This window comes from Numida meleagris, chromosome 3, assembly GCF_002078875.1.
Source record: "Numida meleagris isolate 19003 breed g44 Domestic line chromosome 3, NumMel1.0, whole genome shotgun sequence".
Taxonomy (NCBI): Eukaryota; Metazoa; Chordata; class Aves; order Galliformes; family Numididae; genus Numida; species Numida meleagris.
In genome coordinates, this window is record NC_034411.1 from 51,515,878 (window position 1) to 51,541,595 (window position 25,718).

Consider the following 25,718-nt stretch of genomic DNA (forward strand, 5'->3'; position numbering starts at 1 on the left):
CAGTATTTTTTGTCTGAAGCTGTGTAAGTATGCAGGTGAAGTGCTTGTTCAGTACATCCTGTACTTTCACTCTTCCTCAAATACTTGATCACCGTTAGAGATAAGATACAAGGCTAGATGAATTTTTGATGTGGGGATATAATTGGTAGAATCTTAAATTTACATGCCCATTCACAGAGAAATGAGGAAAGCTGTGGTTTGGACGTTTTCTTTCCAAAATACAGGCGATTGGCCCTTCAGTTTGTATAGTTCTTTAACATGACAACTGAGAAATTACGTTATATGAAGGTGTGATTATAAAGCCAAAAATATGTGGCAGGCTGAAGGGCAAGTATAAGATTTAACCTTCCTTTTAGCTTCCTTTTAAATGCTGACTAGTTTTCAAGTTGATGAATGCCTTTTAACTTGCTTTAAAATATATTTGCCTGGCATGGAATTATGTGGTAGCAGCAGAAGCCTTGGCGATTGCATTTATCATTTGATGGATTTATTAAACCTTATTTCCTGATGTTTTTCTAAAATTCATCAAATATGCAGGATCTTAACTTATTCAAAACCTCAAGACAAAAAATGCTCATTAAAAAGAATTTGTATGTTCCAGTCAGTCTGTCTTCAGTCAGCATACATTGGCTACAGTTTAAAAGCATGAAGAAAAACTTGCCTTATCCATTTTGTGTTTTTAATGGTGGGTGGAAGTTCTTCTTTACTCTTCCTGAGCATGTAACGTATTGCCTTCCTCTTGGGCTGTAATAATCTACTTCCAGTTGAGTGATTGGTTTGCTTTTTGCCTCTGGTTTTGGAAGACATTCTCCCACCTTCTTTCTGCTCGTCAATCGAATAACCTGTCCTCTTCTATTCAGCTTTCTATTTCTCACAGGCTGTTTGAAATCTCTGCTAGGATCTCATATTTGTCAGCTGTGCTTTTTGATGTTGTTATAACCGATGGCATGGTTTCTACCACTAATTTTAGAAATTTCTGTATAAGCCAAGAATACTGTAGAATCTGTGGTAGCCCTTCTGCCAACTCACTTTAGTGCTATTGAAGACCAAGTTCAGATAAAGTGTAATGGCTCATATTAGAGTAAACAAAATGAATCCCGTTGTGAAACTTGCTCACAGGTTTTAGGAATTTACCTTAACCATATCACTTTTTGTTCCTCTATCAGCCCTCAAGTAAGCATGCATGTTTTCTCTTGAGATACGTGAACAAAAAAACAATGGGAGCTGTTTTGTACATTCCTTCTCGGTGCGGCTTCCTGTCAGAAGCTCCAGCAAAGTCTCATGTAGTCCTCCCCATTGTTTAATACTCTTCCCACAGGTATTAACCAGACATAAGATTTTTTCCCATGTCATAGAATCATTGAATGGCTTGAGTTAGAAGGGACCTTAAGGATTATCCACTTTCAATCCCCCTGCTATGTCAGCTGTCTCTGAGTTAGCGGAAAATGCTTTAATGCCTACACATAAGAGACACAAAGTCCAGTGGCTTCTTGATTTCGTAATCCAGAAAATTTTAATTTTGCTGCTTTGACTTCATTTGTTGATACATCTTTGATGGGCTGCAGTGCCCTGTTGTGGCACCAGTTAAAACCCTTGACTGCTTTGCTTTCAATTCATTTCCAGCATAGCAAGTTATCTGAAAGATGCGTTCAAAGGAGGGTCCAGTCACTGACCTCTGATGGGATTGAGGGCTGTTTTGTTATTCTCAGGTACTGTTTGGCACTGCTGATGGTCAAGTTATCGTCATGGACTGCCATGGGCGAATGCTGGCCCATGTGCTCCTTCATGAGTCAGATGGCATCCTCAGCATGTCCTGGAACTACCCCAGCTTCCTGGTGGAGGACAGCAGTGAGAGCGACACAGATTCTGACGACTATTCCCCACCACAGGGTAGGTTCCTTGCATGCCTTTCTCTTTCAGCTTTGCTGGCACTCGTAAACACCAGGGAGTAGTCATGTTGAACTGAAACTGGAGAATGGCTGTGGTTTCAAGCTGGTGGAAGACAAAAGATGGTGTATTGCTCTTGAGGTAGAGTCAGGGGTGGAGCAGAGTACTGTTATGAGGGAGTGGGTACATCCCAGCTCTGCCAATAACCATGCTGTATGGCATGCTGCAAGACACACCTCAACCGTGCTGCTCTGCCTCCATTTGCACGAGGTAACAGCACAAAACTGAAAAGTTTTTTAGTGAGGCCAAGAGAAAAAAAGTAGATTGGGGCCCATCAGGTTTCACTGGTAAGAACATATGAGATATTGCAGTGGTCCATAGGAGGTAGAGAACAGTAACAAAAGTTAATCCATTGTATTATATATTATGTATATTTGTGTGAAAAGGTAACATTACTAGACATGGCAGAACACACTGCATCTTTAATTTTAAAGAAATCTTGTAAAGCAGAGATAACAGTCATCATTATAGTCCCATCCTTGACAGTCCTGACATAAAGAGCTCAATAAATTTCATAGAGGGATGGATATAAAAATATTTCCTGCAACTACATAGGGTAGAAGAAGGGTGACTGGAGCTGTCTGGAATTACTAATTCCCGTACTTCTGAGCACATTGCCAGTTTGAGAGTCAGGAAGAAGTCCATCCTGACCCTTAAGTGTAAATAAATCTCATTGGGTGAAGTGTTTTGGTTTTAAACTCTTTGGAAATCATAAATAGCAAAGACCTATCAGGCTACTGTGTGTGTACAGTCTGAGGTAGGATATGGTCATCACTTCTTTCATCCCATCCAGATAATACTGTTTTTTGTAAATGCTGTTGATTATTCTGTAAATAAGCTACTAAAGGATTAATGTAACAGTGATCACACAATAAAGATTTAAATACATGATAGCTAGAAATGATTCTGAATCTGCATGTGAGACCTGAACCACTGATTTGATAACTCTTGCAGTTTTAGCTCTAATTTGGATTCAGTCCAAAAATCTGTCTTTTCCAGAATCACTTATACAAATGTCAGTAAAATAAACTTATATATTTAGCAAATACTGATAGGGAATGTAATCGTCTGAAAAAAATGTTAGCATCTTTTGACCTGAGTTTTGTTTTGGCTTTAATGCCTCACTTTCGGTACTGAGTGAGATTTATTACCTTAGTAGGAAAAAAAAAACAACAAAAAAAAACCAACCCTTTTAATTTCCTAGCAAGCTTCTGATGCAAGACAAGGAACAACATTAAATTTTTATAATTCCTTTGAAATCCAGTTGGAGGATGGTGAAATTGCAGTGTACACAAATGAGAACTTAAATGATCCAAATGTGATAGCTTTTTCTGAGTCAGTTGGGGTGGGTGGACTCGTTACAAGCCTACAAGTCTACTTTTAATGATTACCCAAACATGATTTGTTTTCTTTAGAGCAGATGCAGCATAAAGCTCTCAAAGGTGACAAGCCTTCGACTCAGACGGAAGTGTAGTAAGGACAGCAAGTTTGAAGGGTTTCTTTTACCAAATTGCATACACACACAGAGCTGCTAATTACTAGACATCATTCTCTGAAGTGCTTTTTGATTGACTTTTTTGCAGGTTCAGAAAGCAATACTGCTCTTAAATGCCTTTGCCATTTTTGATGACTGAAAATGTGCTGGTCATGCATTGAGAGCAACACGTTATCAGGGTGCAGCACTGTCTCCTCTCGAGAGCTGTAAACAAAAAGGAGTTAAATAGTGAATGCTACAGATGGCGATGTTGGTCATTAAGTATTTGAACAAGTGAATTTCAATGAATGCTGAAAAATATGCCCAGGGAAACAGAGGCTTTATAGAAATAGTTTTGAAAGTAAAGTATTCATTTGATCTCATCTTCACCTTTGAGCTCATTGAATCCTGTTGTGCAGGATGGCACACAATTTTTCATGCTACTGCCTAGCTCTTAACATTTAAAATACAGCAATTTGTGAAAGGTCAGTATGTTCTCCTAGAAGCTCTTAAAAGTCTCTAGTGACTTCAGGAGGAGTCCCCACTACTTGCCCAAGTAGGAAATTTATCTAACAAGCAGATTTTAGCATGATTATAGTATTTATTATACTAGTTTTCAGCTTGGAGCCCAAGGAAGCTTTCCAAAGAACTGACTTTCAACTCTAGAGAGCTGACAATAGAGAAAGGTAAAAAGCCATCCTTGGGTAACGTAACAGAAGATCCATAAATCACTTCGGGTATGCTGCACTGAAGATACAAAGAGAAAAAATGTTGGGGCTTCACAAAAACAGACAAATTAACTAGCTATATCTGCTTTGCTTTTGCTTACAGACATTGCAGAAATAAGCAGGTATTTCAAGGTTTTGAACCACTCCTGATGACAATAAGCTTAAGTACAGTGCCTCTCAGCCTGGATATAATTATTTCTGGTTGCTTACTTTTCACTCACTCCAGAGCCTTGTTTTTGCAGATGGACCAGCTACATATCCAGTCCCAGTGCAGAACACGAAGCCACTACTGACCGTCAGCTTCACATCGGGAGACATCAGTTTAATGAACAATTATGATGACTTGTCTCCTACTATCATCCGCTCAGGGTTGAAAGGTACAAAAGGAAAATATTTCACCCCCTTTCTATGCTTTGTTTTACTTGTACTTTTAATTATGTATCTATAGGTTACGTTTTTGTCTACTAACCCAGCTCTTATCCACCCAGAGCTCAGATGCCTGTATTGCCATTATCAGCAGTGACACCTGCTGGTGGAAAAGTAGTGCTTGGTTAATATTTTGGGGGGGGGAAATGTTTAAATTCTTTAGATTATGTTTTTGTGACAGCTTTGTAGAGAAAACTGATCTGTTTGCCATTTTTCAGCTGCATGTGCTAATAAGTTTGTTTATGTGAATGGCCCTCTCATATTAACACTTTGTTCGTATCTTTAATTCACAGTGTCTCTTCCCATGCTTTTAGTAACCAGACAGGAATCAGAATGCTCTTTCCCGTGTCTTAGAAATTTTGGAAACTTGCTAGAATTGTTATTTACAAAGAGACAAGTTATTCTAAGAAGGAAGATTCCACTGAATATTACTGTGCATTTTACTAAATGATATGCTTAATGTTTGTAAGATCAGTGTTCCATATAAAGTCTTTATTTGCACTGAGATCTTTACTGATCTTACCAAAAAGTCCTTGACTTTTCCAGCACTGTCAGTGCTGGCTATTTATGGTGTTTTGCCTGCAGATAAGTTTTAATTCACTAAGACACATAAGCACGTGCTTAAAAATAGGCTCTGCTGATTCTTTTTTATCTCTACAGGTAGATCCATTTTGTATTAGATGCTAAAAAAGAAAATTTAGCTGTCAGAGCAAAACCTTAGCTGTTCTGTAACAGTGTGATATTGTTGGTGAAAAGTTATCCTAACACTAGCACAGTAGCTTTTGGGTGATCAGCTATGCAAAGGAGTATAGCATCACATTGGAGACACTCCTGCTTCCATCTGTCCCAACCCAAAAAGCATGTGGCTGGCAAAAAGTAGCTTCATGAGGCAATCCTATGATCCAGAAAACTTCTTTTGCCAGAAAGGCTTCTTTAAGTCTGGGAAACGGGAACCAGTATAGAGAAGGTCTTGTGATATCAACCAAGTTGTGTGCTCAGCGTCACCATGAAATTATACTAAATCAGATAAGTAGTCTTCAGTTGTCATCTAGTCTATGCTTCTAGCTGGAACCAGAAGGAGAAACAAACCCATCTTGTTCTCTGTTTAGTGTTGTGGGGCTCCATCTTGATGAGGAAGTCTGTCCTGTTTCTCTTTCCCCACTGATTTTCACTAATGGAAAAAAGATCCCTTAATTACATCACCTTCTTCTAGCAAAATATTAATGTGCGATCTGCAGTAGAAATATTTTTATGGGCTGTAAACTGGACTTCATCATTGACAGCAGTAGAAGAAAGTGCAACATCTTTCTGGATTGGCAGCATGTGTGAGAATGAAAGAAAGGTGACTGGGATATGTCTGTCTTGTTTTGAAGCTAACCATTGCATGATGGAATGTATTTTACGTGTATTTGTTATATACACATTTTCTGTACCTTCTTATAAAAAATGTTGTCAAGCAACTGTCATTTTTCTGGTTATTATCATGTGCAAGAATATGCAACTCCACCCAGCACAGGGTCTCCATACTCAGAAGCCACTTGGAACAAGGCTAAGAATGAATGATTTTCAGTATTGAGTGTGAGTCAATTCATGTATTACTGTCTGAAATCTGTAAGTATTGCATTGTGGTCTCCGTAGCAGATGCATTGTCTTTATAGGCTACTGTAGGCTACTAAATCAATTTTTAAAGCAGACAACTATAAAACTCTTTAATGCAGTACCAGTCTATTTTTGCTGTTCTACTAGTTTGCATAGCTGTCATTTTACTTGAAATATTCACATTAAATTGATGTAGAAAAGCTTTTGCTGTTAGATGAGAATTTGGTTATCCAAATGCAAGTTCTTCTGTTCACACAGCTTAAACACTCCTGGAAGTTTTGTTGGGTCTATTGGAATTCCTGAACTGTTCAGCTGTATACGTTCTTTTTTTCATGCTTTTTAACTCAGTGGTTCTCAGTGCTCTGATACTTGCAGAACTACTGAGCTACATCTGCTAGATATACTAGTTAGCTGCAACTGCTACTGGCAGACCTATTGCACATTTAGAATGCTCTCTGTTAAAGGCTTGTAAACATGCCTGCAACGAGGGATGACTGGATTCATGTGCAGACCATTACCCTATGTGAATCCTCCATCTGATTTCTAATGTCTGAGCTTGCACTGAGACACAGTTCTCGACTGAGCTATTTTATGTCAAGGTTCAATAGTCTTTGAAGACCCCATTGGCAGCGCATCATGCTGTGGAGCCATGCTGTCCCTGGGGGATGCTGTGCATGACATCCAGCTCTTCGCTGCCTTTGCAACAGCCTTGCTCTAGGAGATTTGACAGAGAGAGAAAACTGCTGGACACAGTAGTTACTCCTCTTCCTCTAGGTGTAGGGATCAACTCCAAGTTTTGCTTGGAGACCTTTATCTGAAGGAGATTGTTGTTTCACTTTGGTACAAGGTTGTGTAGTTAATCCAGTTAACACAAATGGAGTTGATCTGCCTGCCTCATTGATTTCTAAAACACCCGTCATCAAACTCTCTGAAAAAGATTAATTAAATCCCATCATAGATTACTTAGAGGGCTGAGGACCAACAGAAAAAAAAAAGAGACATTCAGTGCCTAACTGTTAAAAAGTTATCTTGAGAAACATGCGTCTTGCCTCTGATATATGAGAAGCATAATTCCCATGAGAAATACCAGAAAGTTGAAATAATACAAAACCATTTTGAATTGCACATAAAAGTCCCTGAAAATGACAAGTTGACAACTTGAAACAATTTTGAGATCCTTCTTGCCAACTCTCATTTCTCTCCTGCTTCTTCATTTGAAGACAGCTTCTCGCCCACAAATGTCTTCAAAAGGTTCTTGGCAGATTGAGCATCCCAGAGCACAGAAGTTTTGTCTTTACCATCACTTTGTCTCAGCACAAAATAGCTGCCTTTCACCTCGGGTTTAAGAGTAAAAAGATTTAAAGACTAGCTCAATATTCTTTGCACATGCAAATTTGCCTCTGAAACACCAGCAGAAGCACAAAATACTGTTTTGGTGTGACAAAGAGCTGGAAGATATAACGATTTGAAATTAGCATCCCCACATTAAACTGTGGGTGTTCCTCATTGTGAGGTGCCTGTAGAAGAAGTAACTGATATGTATATTCATATCCACGTGTATGAGAGACTAAGCAATCCCTGTGTGCTTCTGGCAAATTCCTGCTAGACTGAGGATTAAATTTTCAGAAGTCATGTCAAAAGAAAATGTATGACATGAAGGCCATATGTATTTATGGAGAAAAATCCAAAAGCCTTTCTTGCTTGATGTTACAGATTTTGAGTTATACTAAAAGTTACATTCACAGCCAGTGAGAATATGAGGCACTGCTAAACGTGCTGCTTTTTTGCCCAGTAGGCCTCTCCAAACAAATAGTCTTTGCTACTCAGTGAGGTTATTTATCTGGGCATTAAATTGATTTCACTTATGTACCACAAAACTATACACACTGTATCTTCCTCACTAGTTTTAATATCACCACTAAATTCTTATAGTTACATACCTAGGTACAACCACTAACTTATATTCTACGCTCCCCAGAGGAATAGATAAATCAGTTAGTTGTTACACGTTTTTTTTGGAATTCACAAAATAAAAGGGAAGAAGCATTCTCAAAAGTGCATATACAACATACTTGCTACTGTTCTGATGAAAAGATTTAGGGTTTTAAGTACTTATGTAACCACCAAGAGTATCCTTTAGATTCTCAAATCACTTGGGTGCTTCTGGGAAATGATTCCTGTTGATTCTAATAAGTGGTTATTGCCAACTATCTTTGCGATTTCAGATGTGGTGGTACAGTGGTGTACGCAAGGAGACCTACTTGCAGTAGCAGGGATGGAGAAGCAGTGTCAGCTCATGGAACTTGGCAATGGTTCTCTGTTGAAAAGCGCACTTGTCAAGTTCTACAATGTGCGTGGGGAACATATCTACACTCTGGAGACACCTGTGCAGGTAGGAGGTATTTTTTAAGTCAGTTTTTAATGCTTTGGTGGCATACTTTGCACACCTTGGCTTTTTGGTTTAGACTTCTAATATGAAAAGGATTGTAAAATGTCCTACTGCATTCCAAAATACAATATTATAAAAATGCTCCATAATTATTATTTGTATTACAGTAGACATCCAAGAGTACATCTGATTCTGAGTCCCCCTGTGGTAGCTCTTGTGCGAATACCAAATGAGAAATGTTGTTTTTCCTAAAACCATTGGGCCACAAGTGGACAAAATAGAAAAGGGAGATTCTATTAATTCCCAGATAAGTGAGTGAGGACAAAAAAAATAGATAACTTGCTTGATGCTGTAGCAGAGCCAAGAACTGGTCTAGAACATTCCAAGTCCAATATCAAGATTATTCTCTCTCATTACAGCTATGATTTTCTAATGTATAATCAGTTGATCTAATGCAGTGTTTTACTTGTTATGGCATCAGATAGACAAGGATGAACCAGGATGTCTTATTTCTGTTCCCACTTTCTGTACAGACTTTCATTGTAACTTTGGTCATGTTACCTGACAAGCAAATGACAACACCTGGGACTGCATGCTGCTCAGGAGCACAATTGTTCATAACTCTTCACTGTTTCAGAACACAGCTGAAAGTCACTCCACGTTTTATCTCATTTTCTGTAGAATAGAGATGACTCCATTATGATTTCTGACTGTTACTAGTGAAACTTAATTTATAATAACTTTGAAATCAGAAAGTGGCAGAAAATGTTATATTTACTTGATTACGATTAATGATGATACCATCTATTATTGTTTCTTTTTCAGTACCCTGATCTGAGATGGATACAAAAGGATGACATAGTAAACTGGCTGCTGAGCTTTTGTGTTTACTTATGTTTAGCATTAACCTGTGCTTACTAGTTTTAGCACTCTGATTTAGATAGAATTCTTTAGTTTTGTAATGTATAAAATGTTTTCTAAAGCCACCCTAAATAAGTACAGAGATGCCTAATGCCAGTTTAGATATCTGAAGGACTTATACGTGCACACAGTTTTATTATCTTAAGGACTATGGTCCTTCAAGCAAAATAGCACACCCATATTCTCAGTGGATCACTTCTGGAGAAAACATATTTATACCAGTGTTTCTTACTCCCAGACCAGGTTAAAAAGTTTATTCTGGTACTTCAGTTCCAGAATACAGCATGTCCATGTTACCTATGGAACCAGAATAACACTTCAGTGTCAAGCTGTGAAATTGAGTTGTTTGAGCAGTAGAATGGGTGGGCACAGATTGCCTTGAGATGTACATCTGTACAGGCTTGCTGCTGTCTCCCCACTTTGTTCGCAGCAACGACAAATTCTTTCTTACCTTCATGCTTTCATTTCCTCTAGTTCTCCTTAAAACCCTTCAATTTCCTTTCATACTTTCATTTCTTCTCCTTTCTTTGCATAATCACCTCACCACAGCCTCCCTTCAGGCAGTTGTAGTGACGAAAGTACAGGACCTGACACTTGGTCTTGTTGAACTTCATACAGTTGGCCTCAGACCATTGATCCAGTCTTTCTGTATTCCTCTGTAGAGCCTTCCTACCCTTAAGCAGATCGACACTTCCCACCAGTTTGGTGTTGTCTGCAAACTTACTGAGGTTGCACTCAATCTCCTCATCCAGATCAACTTGTAGTGTTGTTCCCCATGAACGCTCATGGAACAAATGGGCAGGTCATACAGAATGGGTTACTGCTAAGTTCATACCACAGTACTTTTCATAGTGAAAATAGTTAACCCAAGCCCCTCTGTTCTTTCCAGCTGCCAATTTTCACTAAAATTGCAGTATTTTAGTGTCATGGAGATTTCCCCCTCTTTATTGGCATTGGATGAGAAGCCAGCAGCTTCAGAACAAGGATAGAAATGAAAGACAGAGAGATGGAAGCCACCAATTAATACAGCAATCATGCTTGTTTCCTTGGGAAACCATGATAAAAATAACATTCCAACTGATATATTTATGTTAATTAAAAACTTGTGTGCATAACCTTGCCTAGAAGTAGAGCCACTACTTTCCTGTCATTTGTCAGTGTTTATTCTCTTTATTATTGCACTTAAGTTCATATTTAACTCAGCTGCAGGAGGAATTGAGGAGATCTTTCAGAAAGACACCTGTATCTGCTCATGTGGACTTTACTCTTGTGTGTAATTGAATGCTGGTCTAACAGTACTACCAGCCAAGTACCAGGTATGCTAGAATATTGCAAAGTATTTGGTTTACTAACAAAACCAGATAAAAATTGCTGTTGCAAAAATATTGCTAGTAACTTGTTATTCCGCGCATCTACTCCAAGGATATATATGCAAAGATGCCAGTGAGTCAGGTCCCAGTAATTTGTCTGATGACATATTCATCAGAGGAAATTAATTAATTTTATGCAAAATGGCAATCAGCCTTGTGATGGTATTTCATAAAATTCATCACTGGTTACTGAAAGCAAATGGAAGAATAAATCTGCACATCTCAAATTCTTCTACTAAAACTGTTTCTTCCAAAGCAAGCAAGTGTATGATTGGAAAAAAGTGTATTTATTCTAAATGAGCATTTTCCCTAATTTAAAGGTCAAAGGAAGTAAAACAACGATGAACATAGGAAGTAGTGGATTGCTGGTGCAAAACTGAGTTTCTTTGTGGCCCTCTGTCCCAATTCTTTGATAAAGCAGATACCTGAAACTTTTATCTGTAAAATATACTCCGCTGTCTTTGTGCTGTTCGTCTGTGCTGTGTATCTTGGAAGAGTATAAAGAAAACAAGGAGTTAGATTGAATTGTTCATAGTATAACTCAGTCTAAAGCTGATGTGGGATTTAAATGTAACTTGGCTGGAACGTTACCTAACATAAAGGCACTGCAAACTCCAATGTAAAATAGGTTTGGGTACTGTAGTTTGCTGATCCTGATGATGACTGTTGTCATGGTTCCCTTCAAGGTGTTTTATATGCCACCTTCTCCTCCAGCTTTAATATGTTTTTGCCATCCTCCATATCATTTGATTAACTCTCTTAAGCACCTTCAGTGTAGGATTTTATGGTTCATAAGCCTAGTTTGCTGACTGTAAAACCCTAGGTAGGGAAATCGCACTTGTTTAGAAGTATCCAAATGAACACTGTAGCTTTGCATGAAAAATAATATTCATAAACAGAATGATAGAGCTCTCTGTGCTGGGACTTCAGCCTGACATTCTGCAATGAATTTGCAATATATATTTGCAATATATTTGCAGAATGTAGTGCAAAGAAAAAATCTCAAGTCCCTTCAGAAAGTTACACCAGACTTGAATCTTATTGGAAGCAGTTATATCAAAACTGGGTTCATACTCCAGAGAGTACTGATTGTTGATTAGATACAAACAGTTTATCTTAAAGCTTGTTGATCAGCTAAGAACTATTCAAAAATACACTATCAATTTCTGTAAATCTTAGTACTTACTGTTCTCGCCATCGTGTACACTGACATTAACCTGATGAACTAAAACTGTGCCCAGTTCTTTTAGCTGGCAGTTTTTTCATGACCTTGCTTTCCCAGCACTTAAGACATTGATTAAAACTGCAGAGTGCCTCTCTTGTTATAATTTTTTAGTTGGAAGAATGTTTATTTCTTATGTTATTTGTTAAAACCTCATAACCCTCTTCTATCACTAAGCAAGTATGGGACTAACAGCAGTCGGCCTCATTCAAGGCTGTTTTGCAGTCTTGCTGAAATTGTTTACAGGAAATGCTGCAACTGAGTTCTGTCACTTCAGAATTTCTCATCTGAGGTGCAGACAGGGTTATTTATTATATCAGCTAACCATACCTGCTGTCAGAAAGCTTACTTCTGAGTGGATAAAGCTGCTTTCTGTCTTCCCATTTGGACTTTAAACATGGGAGTCTCCTGCAGGCCCAATTCAAAAATGTCTATTACCAACTTCACCAGACCTGTGAAGTTATCCCATTTGTTGATTCAAATTTGATGCTTCTATTTTGTTTTCTTTGCTTTTTGTAATTTTATTTCTTATGTATCCAGGGGAACAGGAGCATGGATTTAGAAACCCTGGTACTGATCTCATCTCAAATTTATAATCCTAAAGAAAATTTACCTTAGGTTATTATTTTAACTTGCTATGTAATTGCTGTATGAACACATTATGTGAAGAAAGCAATGGAGAAGATAAGAGCAGGCTGAGCCCAGGATGTCCCCTAATCAGCCGCTGTATTTATGGGCAAGAAGATCAGATGCAGAAAAACTGTAGTCACATTTTTCTTAGTGTAATACTTTCAAACCCTAACTCAAAGCAGTATACCAAAGTCTACATCTTTACGGGAGAGGTTTCCAGCAGTCTTTGAGAAGACCCGCTTACTCTAACCATACTGCTATTAGCAGAAGCCCTTGCAGCTGCTTCTTTGCTGGAAATGTCCTGGCATCTGAACAGTTAGATCGAAGACTGTGTACTTCTGCAGAAGCCTGGTAATTGTGTAGAATTCATTTTACTAAGGCCTGAGAAGAAAGGTTAAATTCAGATCAAAAAGACTTTGAGAGAAGAGGCTGCCTTTTATGTTCCCTAGCTGAGCTAACCTTGCTTACTTTGCCTTCATTTATTTCACATACAGTGTTCAGGTTTACTGCTTCTGAATTAACATTGCCTTTCATTTTCAATCACCTGAAATGAATCTTGTTTAGTTGACATTGGATGGCACAAAAATTTCAAAGAATTTACTTCGTTACAGAAAGATAAACAAGAGCAGCAGCTTAGAACTAGCTGGCCTAACATTCTTTGGGATTTCAATAAGGACCTTAATGTTTTACAAATAGGCCATGAGATCATCTCTGACTGCTGCACAAATGGATTGTGATCAGGACTGAAAAATGGGTACTGTCTAACTATACCTGCTGCATGAAAAATTGTATAAGCAATATAATTTTTGACCAGGTCATAGTACTTACTGCTTTTATCATCATCAATTTTCTTACTAGTTAGTATTATTCCCACTGTAAATATAGGAACAAAAGAATGAAGAAGATACACTGCTTTCCAGTGGTTATCCTTGAACTCTACAGCAGTACGGAGAGGTGCACAAAAAATACATAAGAGCCAGATGGGCACTGTAGCCTTTGCACCTTCTGATTTCTCTGAAAAAAGCAGAGGGAAAAGCAAAAGGTGTATCTCCACAACAGCAATCTACAGTGAGAGGAAGCAGGCAGCGTAGGCTAGAGTTTTCTCTTGTATGTAGAGTCAAAATCATAGAATCATAGAAATGCTCAGGTTGGAAAAAACCTTCAAGATCATCAAGTCCAACTGCAGATACCATTTTACTGACTACAGTTTTGCAGTTGGGCTCCTTCTCCTGAGAAAAACCCCTTTACCTGGACCTTCTGCCTTGGAATATCTGCCTTTGTTCATCTCATTACCAGTGAGACTTCCAGTAGTCAAGGGATTAGGACCCTAGAGTTTCTGAAGTCAAGAAATGCAACAAGGAACAGCTTGAATGGTGTTCTCCTTGACTGAACTGGATACAAGTGATGAAAAGTTTATAAACTGTGTTTTTTCCTGTAAGAGAGAGTTTTCAAACCCACTCTGAAAAGAATGACAAAAGAACTTGTTGACGACTTTTTGAGTTGTGTTTTCAGTCAATATTTCTCCTGATAAAACATTACTTTTTTTGTTCTTCATTTATTATTTCTTATATATAAAGCTGAATTCCATTGATGTTTCTGTAAACACTTATCTTTGTTGTTGTTGTTGTTGTTGTTGTTTTTTACATGTTTGCATCTAAATCCTGGAGCTCATTCAGGTATTTACTCTTTATGCTAAGATCTTTCAACACCTGATTTATATGCACCTGATTTATATGGGAATTATCATTAGAAGTTATATTTGTAGCTGCATTTCTTTGTTCCTAGAAGAAAAGAACAAGTGTGCAAACATGGAAATTACCATTCCACTTTGCTAGAGTCTGTAATATCTGTATCAACCACCTTTTCCTTCCTTGTTTACTAAAATAATGGAAATAAGCAGATGCTTTATAAGGAACAATACTTTTGCATTGAACATTGCAGATCAATTGCTTTTCCTCAGCAGCGTTTGAAGGGAATGCTGTAGCCAGCTAATAACTGAGTTGCAGTGATAATTGATTCATGTCCCTGTCCTTCAAGGGAAAGAGTGGGAAGCCTCGTTATTGAGAAATGTTATTGGAGCAGTAGATTTAAAGGTCAGGTCAGATCTGACATTTGAGTGATCTTCTTATTTCCCCAGGCATTTAATCATGCACTAATTTTCCATGAACCTCATCTGAAGTCCTAGACCTTCCCCATAAATGAAGTGTTGCTGAATATTAGATTTGAGGGATACTGGGGGTCTGAACATTCCATAGAAAAATGGAGGCAAAGCATGCCTGGTGAATCAGAAAGCAAATGCAAACCAGTACTGTGTAAGTGCCATTTGCTGAGAACGAGAATGTTAAGAGTAAAACATGAAGTGTATGAGAGACTAAATATACAAAGGAAGAGTAGAAATGTCATGATGCAAGCAGTTCATCCCTTGTAGGTATTATGTGTATGTGTGCATTTGAACGTGCACCCTCTTGTATGTATTGTTTACATAAAAATATGTAAATATACACTAAAAATCCCTAACTAATGGGATCAAGCCTACAGAAGTTTGAAAATGGCTGAGTTATGGTCGCCTGCTGGGAAACAGATGAGATCATGCAGTGAAGCAATCCCTTTTGGCATCTGGCTTTCTGCTCATCCTTAGCTCCATGGTGCTTTATTGGCAAAGGCCTCGCCCAACATTTCAAAGCTCCTGAAAAATCTTTTTCAGGAATGCATTTAAGATTACAAAGGTTCTTGCACTGGTACTGTCTGCATCTCTGCTCTTTTCTGTGCGCTACATTAATCTGAGGGCAGAAATAGTTCAATTTGACTCAAGTAACTGGATGAGTGGAGAGCTATCTGGTTGTGATGTACTGGATTATGACAGCTGGGATATTAGACTTCGTAATCTCTTCTGCTGTGAGACTCTACGCAAGAAATAAACATTTTTGTGCAAAGTCACTCATTTGTTTATTCCCTCACCTTATTTATAGGTAAGCTTTAATTGATCCAACATGACCAGACAGATGCAGTTTGGATCCCACAATAACTATCAGGTAGATAGTTCTGCCCATGCTGAAACGCAGTTCTTGGGGAAATCAGGGTCACTTCTCCTAATACCTTCCTCAGACTGTCATACTTCAGACGTGGCAGATACCTAACTTTTGTCAGTGCCTTTTCAATCACATTTTACAAGCAGTATGAACTGTCTCATTGCTATCAAACAGTATGAGGGCTGAACTCACTCTCAAATAATGAAAATATCCGTTAGTAGGGATATTTTATGTGATCGCTCATCAAATCCAAGACTCTGTCCCACAGACTATGGCTATGACAAGCTTTGTAATAATTACTGATGGTAAATTAGTTTATTTCTCCTCAGATTGTTGCCGCTGTTCTTTGCTCTCAGGGCCATCTCCTTACCCTTTTTCCCTTTTCCCTTTTCCCAGGGCATGGGCCCATGGGTCCCCCGTCCCATTCGTCACGGAACCAGGCTGAACGCCTGTAAACCGTTGACATCTTAACAGGCATAATTCCTAAGAGCTGGTATTCATAAAAGTATCCACTCTGTTCAGTTTTTAGTCAGGCAGTTACTTGGCACATGTAATGAAATCCTTTTTTAATTTTTTCTAAATTTGTACACAACTTGCTATTATCATGTGGACTCTTAATATTCATGCATCAGGGACTAATGTGCAAAGGCGGGTTTGAGTTGTTTTTTGTTATGCTGCTCCGAATTCTGACACATAGCACCAGTCACCTCTGACTCTCTTTCTGTCTACTGCCGTGAACTTGGACATTTCTGAGTGTAGACAAACAGGAGACAAAAAGGCCATGGTGATCTCTTACAGTTCACTTCCTCAGGGAATAGTTCAAAAAGACATCACGCGACAGAAGAAGGAGTGCAAGACAAGAAAGCCAAGTGAATCTTGTCCACTAGCTTAGTAATTGTCTCTGGACATGTAGTCTAAATTTCAGCTGTAAAATGAGATCCATTGACAGTGGATGAAGACTGAAAATGGCTGAAAAAATAAGGTTGATGGTGCCTCAAAAGATCCTATTTTTTAGCAGTGCGTGACTTTTAAATCATATATCCTTATAGCACCTCATTTTCCTCATCTTGTTGATGAATTTGATAGACAATTCCTTGTGTAAAGAGCTTGAAGTCTTGTGAGTAAAAAGAACTGCACACATATCAACCACTGGTATCAATAATTTCAAGTGTCCACGTTTTTCTCCCTTTTTATGGGGAACAGCATGCTCTTTTAAGTTTCTAGAAAACTTAGTGTAACTTAATTGGTGTGGAATTCATACGATCACTCGCTGTACAGTTGTTAGGGTGAAGGTATATGATCTCAAGTTGTGCCCTTTTCTTCCCCGTGCAGCGTCCCATCATCTCAATCTGCTGGGGTCACAGGGATTCACGCCTGCTGATGGCTTCTGGGCCTGCATTATATGTTGTCAGAGTAGAGCACAGGGTCTCCAGCCTGCAGCTTCTGTGCCAGCAGACCATCGCTAGCTGTCTGCGGGATGACAAGGATATCAGCAAACTGACCCTGCCCCCTCGGCTCTGTTCATACCTCACCACTGCCTTCATACCAACAATCAAGGTAAAAGGAAAGCAGCATGTGTGCACGTGAAAGAGAAAGGGGTTGCTTGATTTTCTTCCCTCTTCTGCTACTAAAGTGACAAAGGGTAAAATCCTGGCCCTACATAATTATGATAAAAAAGCATGATTAAGGGTCACTCCTCTTCAAGGACAGCAAGGTCGGTGATTAGTGTGGTGCCTACTGAAATGTGAAAAGAGGGCTTACACACACTGATCTGTACTATTGTGCATGGATGGCTTTTCCAAGGACATTCCAAAGTACAACATGCTATTAGCTCAAGAAGACTGCAGAAGAAATGGTGTCATGATTTTAGGAGACTTCCGCAGCAGTAAAACTGTTGCCACTCTGCTTGTTGCATGAGTCCTTACATTGCCAGGAAAGATATACTAAAGTTCTGTGGCTGCCCGAATATCTCTACTGACCATGAGTTCTGCTAACCGTACTACGCTAGCACTGCTGTGAAAAAATAAAGCAGATATTATACCTTTTCCTGTACCATTAGCAGAGCTGCTTGCAGAGCCATCTGCTCAACCCTGTTTTTTCATATTTTTGCCCTCAGGTACATCTCAGGATTTCAGAACTCTTTATCACAGCCTGTAAACTAGAGCATTATCTAGTAAACGCCCTACATCCAAATATGTATTTTTGTGTTATGTATTTTTTGTGTATGCATTACAGCATTTTCTGAAACAAGTTATGGGTTGTTGTTAAAACAATATAACTCTAGAATAACTAATTTGAAATCTGTGGAGTTGGCCCCACTTAAATGAGGGCAAATTATGCCTATAATGTAATGATTCAATACAGTTCCATTTGTGTACTGCTAATCAGGGCAATTTGTGTGACTGTGAAACATTTCACTTGCCAGAGAAGAATAAATGCCTTGCTGTAACCATGGCTCCTTGATCTCCAGAGATACAAAGCATTCAGTAAACCAATGGTAAAGAAACACACATTAGTATTATTTGTGTCATACAGGCTATATTGTTGTAGACAAGAACAGTCTAACTGCTTTTGGACTGTGCTCTTCGTGGATTAATGCAGCCTACTGGCAAGCAGGACAAAGTAACCCACCTTTAGTTTTAGGCTCATATTTCTTTACACGGCATGCAAATACACACTTGTCAAAGATGGGTCATGCATTCGGAAGTGAGTGGGATGACAGAAGCACAAGCTCTTTCCAGAGCTGACAACATTATAGCAGAGTGACATAGAATGTGCCAGTACTAATGAGGAATGGGAACATGAGTGGCCAAGTTCACTTTTGGGGGCAGCAAGAGACAAGATAGAACTCTGAAGCTTTGACCCGACTGCGTTACCCAAGATAAAATTTGTTACCAAGTTTGTGATAGAGCTGGGATTTGAATACAGGTTTGCTGTCTGCAAGCCCAGCCTTCCTCTTTGATATGGTTACTTTTAATTTCTCAGTTTTAAGTTGTTTTTAACCTAATAAGCAGCCGCACTCTTTTGCATGTCGCTCATGCATAACTCACGGAGTAAAGTGACCTGCCAAGGTAGAGTTGGATTCAAGTCCAGTGAGTTGTGTCAAGATTAAATCACCTCAAAAAAAAAATACAGTAACCTATAGGAAACTTTCTCTTTCCTTCCTTTGTTTCATTAAGCCTCCTATCCCAGACCCAAACAATATGAGAGATTTTGTCAGCTACCCAACAGCTGGCAATGAACGGCTTCATTGCACAATGAAGCGGACGGAAGATGACCCAGAGGTTGGTGGTCCATGTTACACACTGTACTTGGAATATCTTGGAGGTTTGGTGCCCATACTAAAAGGACGTCGTATCAGCAAGTTGAGGCCAGAGTTTGTCATCATGGATCCTAAAACAGATGGAAAAGCAGGTAAAAGTGAAATATAGCTGTACATAAAAATGATTTCTAAAGACTTCAGATATCAAAAGCTCAACAGTTAAAGAAAAACTGTATAAGAAATATGGAAGCTGGCATCTGTTTTTTTCCTTTTTTTCTGACGGGGAAGAGTTTTTAGCATGACCTAGCTCAAGCCTTTCAAATTATATCATACTGTCTTCTGTTTTACAAATGAGAACTTGTTATATTTTGAGTAGAGGAGAATAGATTACTAATTAGCAGAAAATATTCTTTAGTCTCGATTTTGAAGTCACTTGAATGTGATTCAACCCTCTGAATCATGTACACTTGAGTTCAGACCACTGGAAACTTGGACTAGGCACAGTGAAGAACAGTTAATTATGTCTTTATAGTTTTGTCTCATCTACCACCTGCGGATCAGATTTATGCTTCCGATGACTGATAGTTGTAATTGATATCAGTTTTCTGAAGCAGCACTTACATTTTTTGGGGCCTGTCTTGATAGATGAAATCTATGGAAACAGCTTGATTTCCACTGTGATTGACAGCTGCAACTGCTCTGACTCCAGCGATATTGAACTAAGTGATGACTGGGCAGCAAAGAAATCTCCCAAAATCAGTCGAGCTAGCAAATCACCCAAACTCCCCAGGTAATCATTTCTTGAATATCACCTCATCTTTTTCCCCAAATTTTCTTTCTTTTTTCTTTCTTTATTTTTTTTAACTGTTTCTTGACACTCCATAAAGTTTAAAGCAAACTCCTTTGGGCATATAGGAGCCTTCTGGAGCACAGAGGTCCCCTGCTGTGTGCAGTTCCAGAGTGATCTCAGATATTGATGTTGAGGTGGACTCTGGGGAAAGTTCTGGGTCAGAAGGTAATGGGAAACAATAAGGTACCCTTCTTCCCCAGCATCCTCAATCTTCACTAGCAATCTCAAAGGAAAACCGTATGAACTCTCCCACCACTGCCTCTGCTGTATGTGAACTCTTACCACCATGGAATATATTTCCTCCTTCAGACAGTTCATGTTTTATGTCCTCTGTGCTTATAATCCCAGCTCTAGTTAAAGATTGTACTTCCTCAGGGGTATTTTCAAGTTCAGAAGTCCATGCACTTGATCCTGTTGTAGGTGGCACTGCTGCTGTGGCCAACTTGCAAAGAAGACTTAGCAAATATCCTCCCAGTCACTGAGTTGACAAGGCTTTGTAGTGAAATGCAGAACAAGTTTCTAAGCTGTTAATGAGTCTGGTTGCTCTCCTGCCAGCTCTTTATTACATTCATTACGTGCATAGCCAGAACCCTCCACCTGCACAGAGCCTCACAGATGTCTGTGATGGTTCTCGTAGGCACTGATGTCTGCCTGTCAGCTTCATGTTACAGGTTTGATGCCTTTTAGCTACAGACAATGCCTTTCCAAAGACTTTATAGTATGAGGAAGGCAGAAGGCAAAGGAAATGCATCCCTTTATATGTGAATGTAATGTGTGAAATACTGAAGTTTTTACTCCAGTAGTACCTGACAAAAGAGACACCAATACCTGAGCCTAAAACAGAAATAGGTAAAGAAACTGTCTCGCTGCCTTGGTTTTCTAAAAGCATGTTTTTGAAATGTAACTTTTGCTCTTTATGTTTCTGGGTGTTTGGCTCAGAGAGAGATCACTGGTTGTGGAGCCTTGATTTGCCATACTAGCACAGAGATCTGCTAACTGAAGTGTCATGTTTCCTTTTCTTGAGGCTTCGCTCAAAGTCTGCATAGCTGAAGTAATTCAGCCTTACACCATTTTATTAATTCATGGAGGATATACTACATCTGGTAGAAGTGCTGTAAATTTTCTTAAATGACTCTGAAGGCATCCAGTCTGAATCACTGCAAATGTGTTGAGCTTTATACATATTTACATTTAAACTGTAACTCTCCACCGTGTAGACTATATAGTCTTCAGTAGTCACTTAAAGAACATTGTACCAGCTGCCTTCATTACCATCTTTATATTCCTAAGCATGGATTTTTTTTGCATTTTTGCATGCCAATTGATTATTCTAATTATTGCTTTCAATGCAGAATCAATATAGAGGCTCGCAAATCTCCAAAGATGTCACGAGCTGCACAGGAGATATCAAGATCACCAAGGTTACCAATAAGGAAACCTTCTATTGGTTCACCAAGCCTAACCCGAAGAGAGTTTCCTTTAGAAGATATTACTCAGGTATTGTGTGCATTGTTACCAGACCTGAGCCCAAGTGCTGCGATACACATCCAGTGATCCTGAATAATTTTTTTTCACTTAATTACAGCTACTAGATGGAACGCTGCTATAATTGCATGTTCCAAGTCAATGTTTGGAAATGTCAGTGGAATATCAGGCATTGTTTGCTAAGTTCTGCCCCCAGTAATTGTCAGTGTGAATCCATGTGAGTGGTTTTATTTGAATTGATGTTATTGGCTATTTGAAAAGTATACATAGAAATGTTTCTTATTCCATTTCTCTGAGCTGTCCTCATGCCACCATAGTTCTCTGCTTTGCTAGGAATCTGCAGAGACATGGAAATGATTGCTCTACAGGGCCAAATGTTCTGTTTCATAATTGTGTGGAACAGCCTTAATTGGAAGTAAGGCAAGAAATTAGCACTTTGTGTTTTTTGTGTTGTTCACATTCTGTGGGTAAATGAAACTTAGCAGCCTGTAAAACTGTCTGGATTACACATATAATTAATACCAGTCTAAATTCCTTTTGTTTTGTATTGTTTCAGTTGTTTCTTTCCATTCTGTCATTTCACTTTCTCCTTCTTGCTAAAACCTTATAGGTCAGTTACATAGCAGAGGAAGATAAGACCAAAAGTCCTTTGAACAGAACATGAGACCAAAAGCTTGGATCCTGTTCTGATACTGACAGTGGAACTCTTGGCTTTTGAGAAAATGTTTTAATCTTTCATACCCATAATTTGATCACCATGGAAGCAGGGGTTTGGGAAACTGCTTTGGAAGCTGGTTAAGAGTAATTCATTTATATTTTATTTATTGTTCTGTAAAGTGATTCTGAAGCACAGAACCAAAGGACAGACAGTATTATTTTCTGAAATACAAAGTAGTTGGGCTCATATTGTGCAGAAGAAGCAAGCATCTGAAAACAGTCCAATTCTTCTAAGCAACTATCTTGTTCTTTAGTACTTCCACAGCTTTAAGTGATTGTTGTGGGTGTAATTTCTGATGGTGTTTCGATATCAAAATGAGGCTTCTTAATGGCTAGGTATAACAGTTGCTACACAGACACTTTAGGCTATTTCAATTTAAAAAAAAAAAAAACTGAAATTGTATTATCACATAGCTTTATTGCTCTGCAGGTTTTTATTAGAGCTTGATACAGATCTTGTTAGGTGAAAATGATCTTGTTTTTTCTTTGTAGCACAACTACCTTGCTCAGGTCACATCTAACATCTGGGGAACCAAATTTAAAATCGTGGGTTTGGCTGCTTTCCTACCAACTAATCTTGGTGCAGGTAAAAGCAAATTCTATTTACTTTTTGCATATCAAGCTTTCTAATAACAAATTTACAACATATATTCTTTTCAAGGGATCAAAAAGCTTAGCCTTAAAAGTAGTGATTGTCTGGTCTTTTGACCTCTTTCTGAGTAGGCCTTTTCTCCCTAGACAGTCCTACCAAAAGGAAAAGGCTAAGCAAAGAACAGGGTACCATGTAGAATCAGTAGCAGGACTGAGCTCTGAGCTGAAATACTAATGGACAGATATCTTCTGTGTCTATATTGACTACCATCAAACAAGAGATGGAATCCCAGATACTGGCAAGATGAACTCTTCTGACCCAGCCTCCAAGCAAAGATTGTCCTCGGGATGTTGTCACCTCACGGACAGCTACTATAGGGCAGTGGCACCTTCAGCTTACTAAAGTGTTACGGAGTGGTTGATTCCAGCCACTTTGTTTTACAAGTCTGTTACCGCTTTTTACTTATCTTTTTGCCAAAAGATAGTGTAAGAATGACCCTACTGGGTTGGATCAGATGAATTTCTAATTCAATATTCTCTCAGTATCAGTGACAAATATGTGGAGAATTATTATATAATTCTGTAGAGTACACATGTACAAATGTAGAGTAAGTTTGTAGTGGTACTTCCTTCAGATACTGTCCCAGTCTCCAAGACCTGAGTCCCAGGGACTTCCTGAGCCATGAGTGTTTCCTTCGTATGTAATAAACCTCAGCAGATTTCCTTTCTGAGAGCTTTCCCATTTTCCCCTAAGTTCTTACAAGTCTGTAGCATCCTGTGGTGAAGAGTTCCAAAAGTAGAATGGGAAAATAATTTTCTTTCCTAAAACAGATGCAAGTACAGATGAAGTAATTCATTATTTCCACAGCTTAACTAAAGAGATACTGCTTATGTTTATGGAGAAATAGCTGAAAGAAGCAATCCCTTTTGTCCTGTTTTTGCAAAGTATTACATAGTGATTTGGTTAAGAATGTCTCATACATGCATTTCCTTATTAATAAATTATATAGAAATTGTAATAGCCATTCTATCTGCTTTGAGTTAATTCTCTTTTAGCTTTATATCCTCTTTGTGTAACCATGTTTTTAATTACTTCTTGTCATATTCTGTCTCCAGTAATATATAAAACCAGTTTGCTGCATCTTCAGCCCAGGCAAATGACAATATATCTCCCAGAAGTGCGAAAGATTTCAATGGACTACATTAACCTGCCTGTCTTTAATCCAAATGTTTTCAGTGAAGATGAAGATGATTTACCAGGTAAGGAGGAACTGGAGGCTTCTCAAATTATGGCTTAAGCTATCTGGAGGACAGATCAGCCCCCTCTGATAAATACACAAATCAAAATCCCTTAGTCTGTTGGAGTCCTGTAGAACTGAATTAGAACAAGACTAGTGTGCATTATAAACATTGTTTTATAAAAACGTAGAAAAATGTAATGCATATAGAGCTGGTAAACTTCAAGTGAATTGGAACATTAATCATCTTCTACTTAGTTCACTAACAGTTTTCTGTAGATTGAAGCCTTGCATGCTGCATCTTTGTAGAACAGAATTATATTGTGTTAGAAGGCCCAAGGGGTTGTTCTTGTGAGCTGATGGAAGCAAAGCACAATCTGCTGACAGGAGCTTGGGCTGATTCCTGACTAACTCAGACACATTTTGAAAAGTGTTAAATGCCCTTTAGGATTTTTATCAGTACCAGGGCTTACAGAGAGGCTAAAATAGTAAAGTGTTATATAAACGAGGAAGATCAGGAAGGAATTTCTAATTGCACGAAGATGTAAGGTAGCAGGGCATTCAAACAGTGCAGGGAAAACTTGGATGCAGGTGATTTGAGTGTGATAGGTAAAAGGATAGGAAGTACTGAGGACTTCCTATTAAAGAAACAAAAACCAAAAAAAACCAAATAAAATGAATATAAAATAGCCAAGAAGTTAAATTAATGCAATTTCAAAATTCTTACATCAGTGAGAGATTCGTGTTTCCCAGATTGTAGTTTTTTGGAACTATAAGAGTGTCCTCCATGAACAGCCAGCACTCTTGTGAGCACTGAGGAATTAAATGGAAATTCTGAGATTGTTTTGGACCTACATTTTGAGTGCTGAAAGCATACCCGCTTGCGACTGACCCAAGCATCAGAGTAGTCTTCTGCATTTTTAAGGAAATATTCAGGTGCTTAAAATGAAGCCCATTTCTTCATGATTCAGGGCTTGGCTTGCTTAATTTACGTCTACCTGATTTGCACCTGTAGGATCTGAAGAAAAAAATATTTTCTTCAGAAAGATTTGAAGAAAATTGTAGAGACATTGATGGTCATACATAGTATGCACTCAACATTTTCTCGTATGAAACTTAGTTCATGTGTGCAAGAAAAACAGAAAAATTGAATAGAAAAAAATATTAATGTAAAGTTTTTGTGTCCCTTCCTGATGTGCAATATCAATGCTTTTAATTTGATTAAAAGCTAAAATGGTATTCTGAATTACAAGTTGGTAAGCACCACAGAAATGGAGGGAAAATTATGAAGAGTTTTGTTCCTGCTCTTTGAGAAAGGAAATAAGAGTCATACTACAGTGTCGTCCATAAGTCTTCCTCTTCTGCCCACTTTTTTCTTTCAAGTTCCTTCTGACTTGGCAAACAGGCTATTGAAATTTTCAAAAACCTCTCAAGAATTCTTTCTTAAAGCCAGTAAGTGTACAATGGAAAAAATGCCCTATACGAATGGAAAAATATATGGTAGTTTAAGTAATGATTACCTGACAAATTTAAAAACAAACAAACAAATGAAAAAAAAAGAAAGCTGCACTTGGGCAGTGGAATTTGTGAGGGAGGTACTCTGGGACTGGCGCTTTTTAATGTAGTCAGTAAAGATTTGGCAGGGCAAAAGGACAGTGGATTGATTTAACTTGCAAATTATGCAAACAAATCAATTAAAAACCATTGGAGAAATGAAACAAAAGTTGGATTTAAACACATTGGGATATTAAGCAACACCATGACAAATGAGATGTTATTTGGATAGGCACTTAATACCCATGACAGCAACATTCCAGATTGCTCAAGCTAAGCTAATTGT

General features: G+C 38.4%; 1 protein-coding gene across 7 annotated transcripts in view; it reads left to right on the top strand.

Moving 5' to 3' along the window:
• TULP4 (tubby like protein 4) overlaps nucleotides 1–25,718 on the top strand; it is a 145,267-nt gene that overhangs the window by 107,040 nt on the left and 12,509 nt on the right. For all 7 annotated transcript variants that reach the window (XM_021391588.1, XM_021391582.1, XM_021391583.1 and 4 more), the window contains exons 5-13: nucleotides 1,710–1,890; nucleotides 4,392–4,526; nucleotides 8,400–8,566; nucleotides 17,068–17,292; nucleotides 18,915–19,149; nucleotides 19,643–19,787; nucleotides 21,200–21,344; nucleotides 22,542–22,635; nucleotides 23,757–23,900. In XM_021391588.1, coding sequence (XP_021247263.1) covers nucleotides 1,710–1,890; nucleotides 4,392–4,526; nucleotides 8,400–8,566; nucleotides 17,068–17,292; nucleotides 18,915–19,149; nucleotides 19,643–19,787; nucleotides 21,200–21,344; nucleotides 22,542–22,635; nucleotides 23,757–23,900 — 1,471 coding nt within the window. The remainder of the gene's footprint in view (nucleotides 1–1,709; nucleotides 1,891–4,391; nucleotides 4,527–8,399; nucleotides 8,567–17,067; nucleotides 17,293–18,914; nucleotides 19,150–19,642; nucleotides 19,788–21,199; nucleotides 21,345–22,541; nucleotides 22,636–23,756; nucleotides 23,901–25,718) is intronic.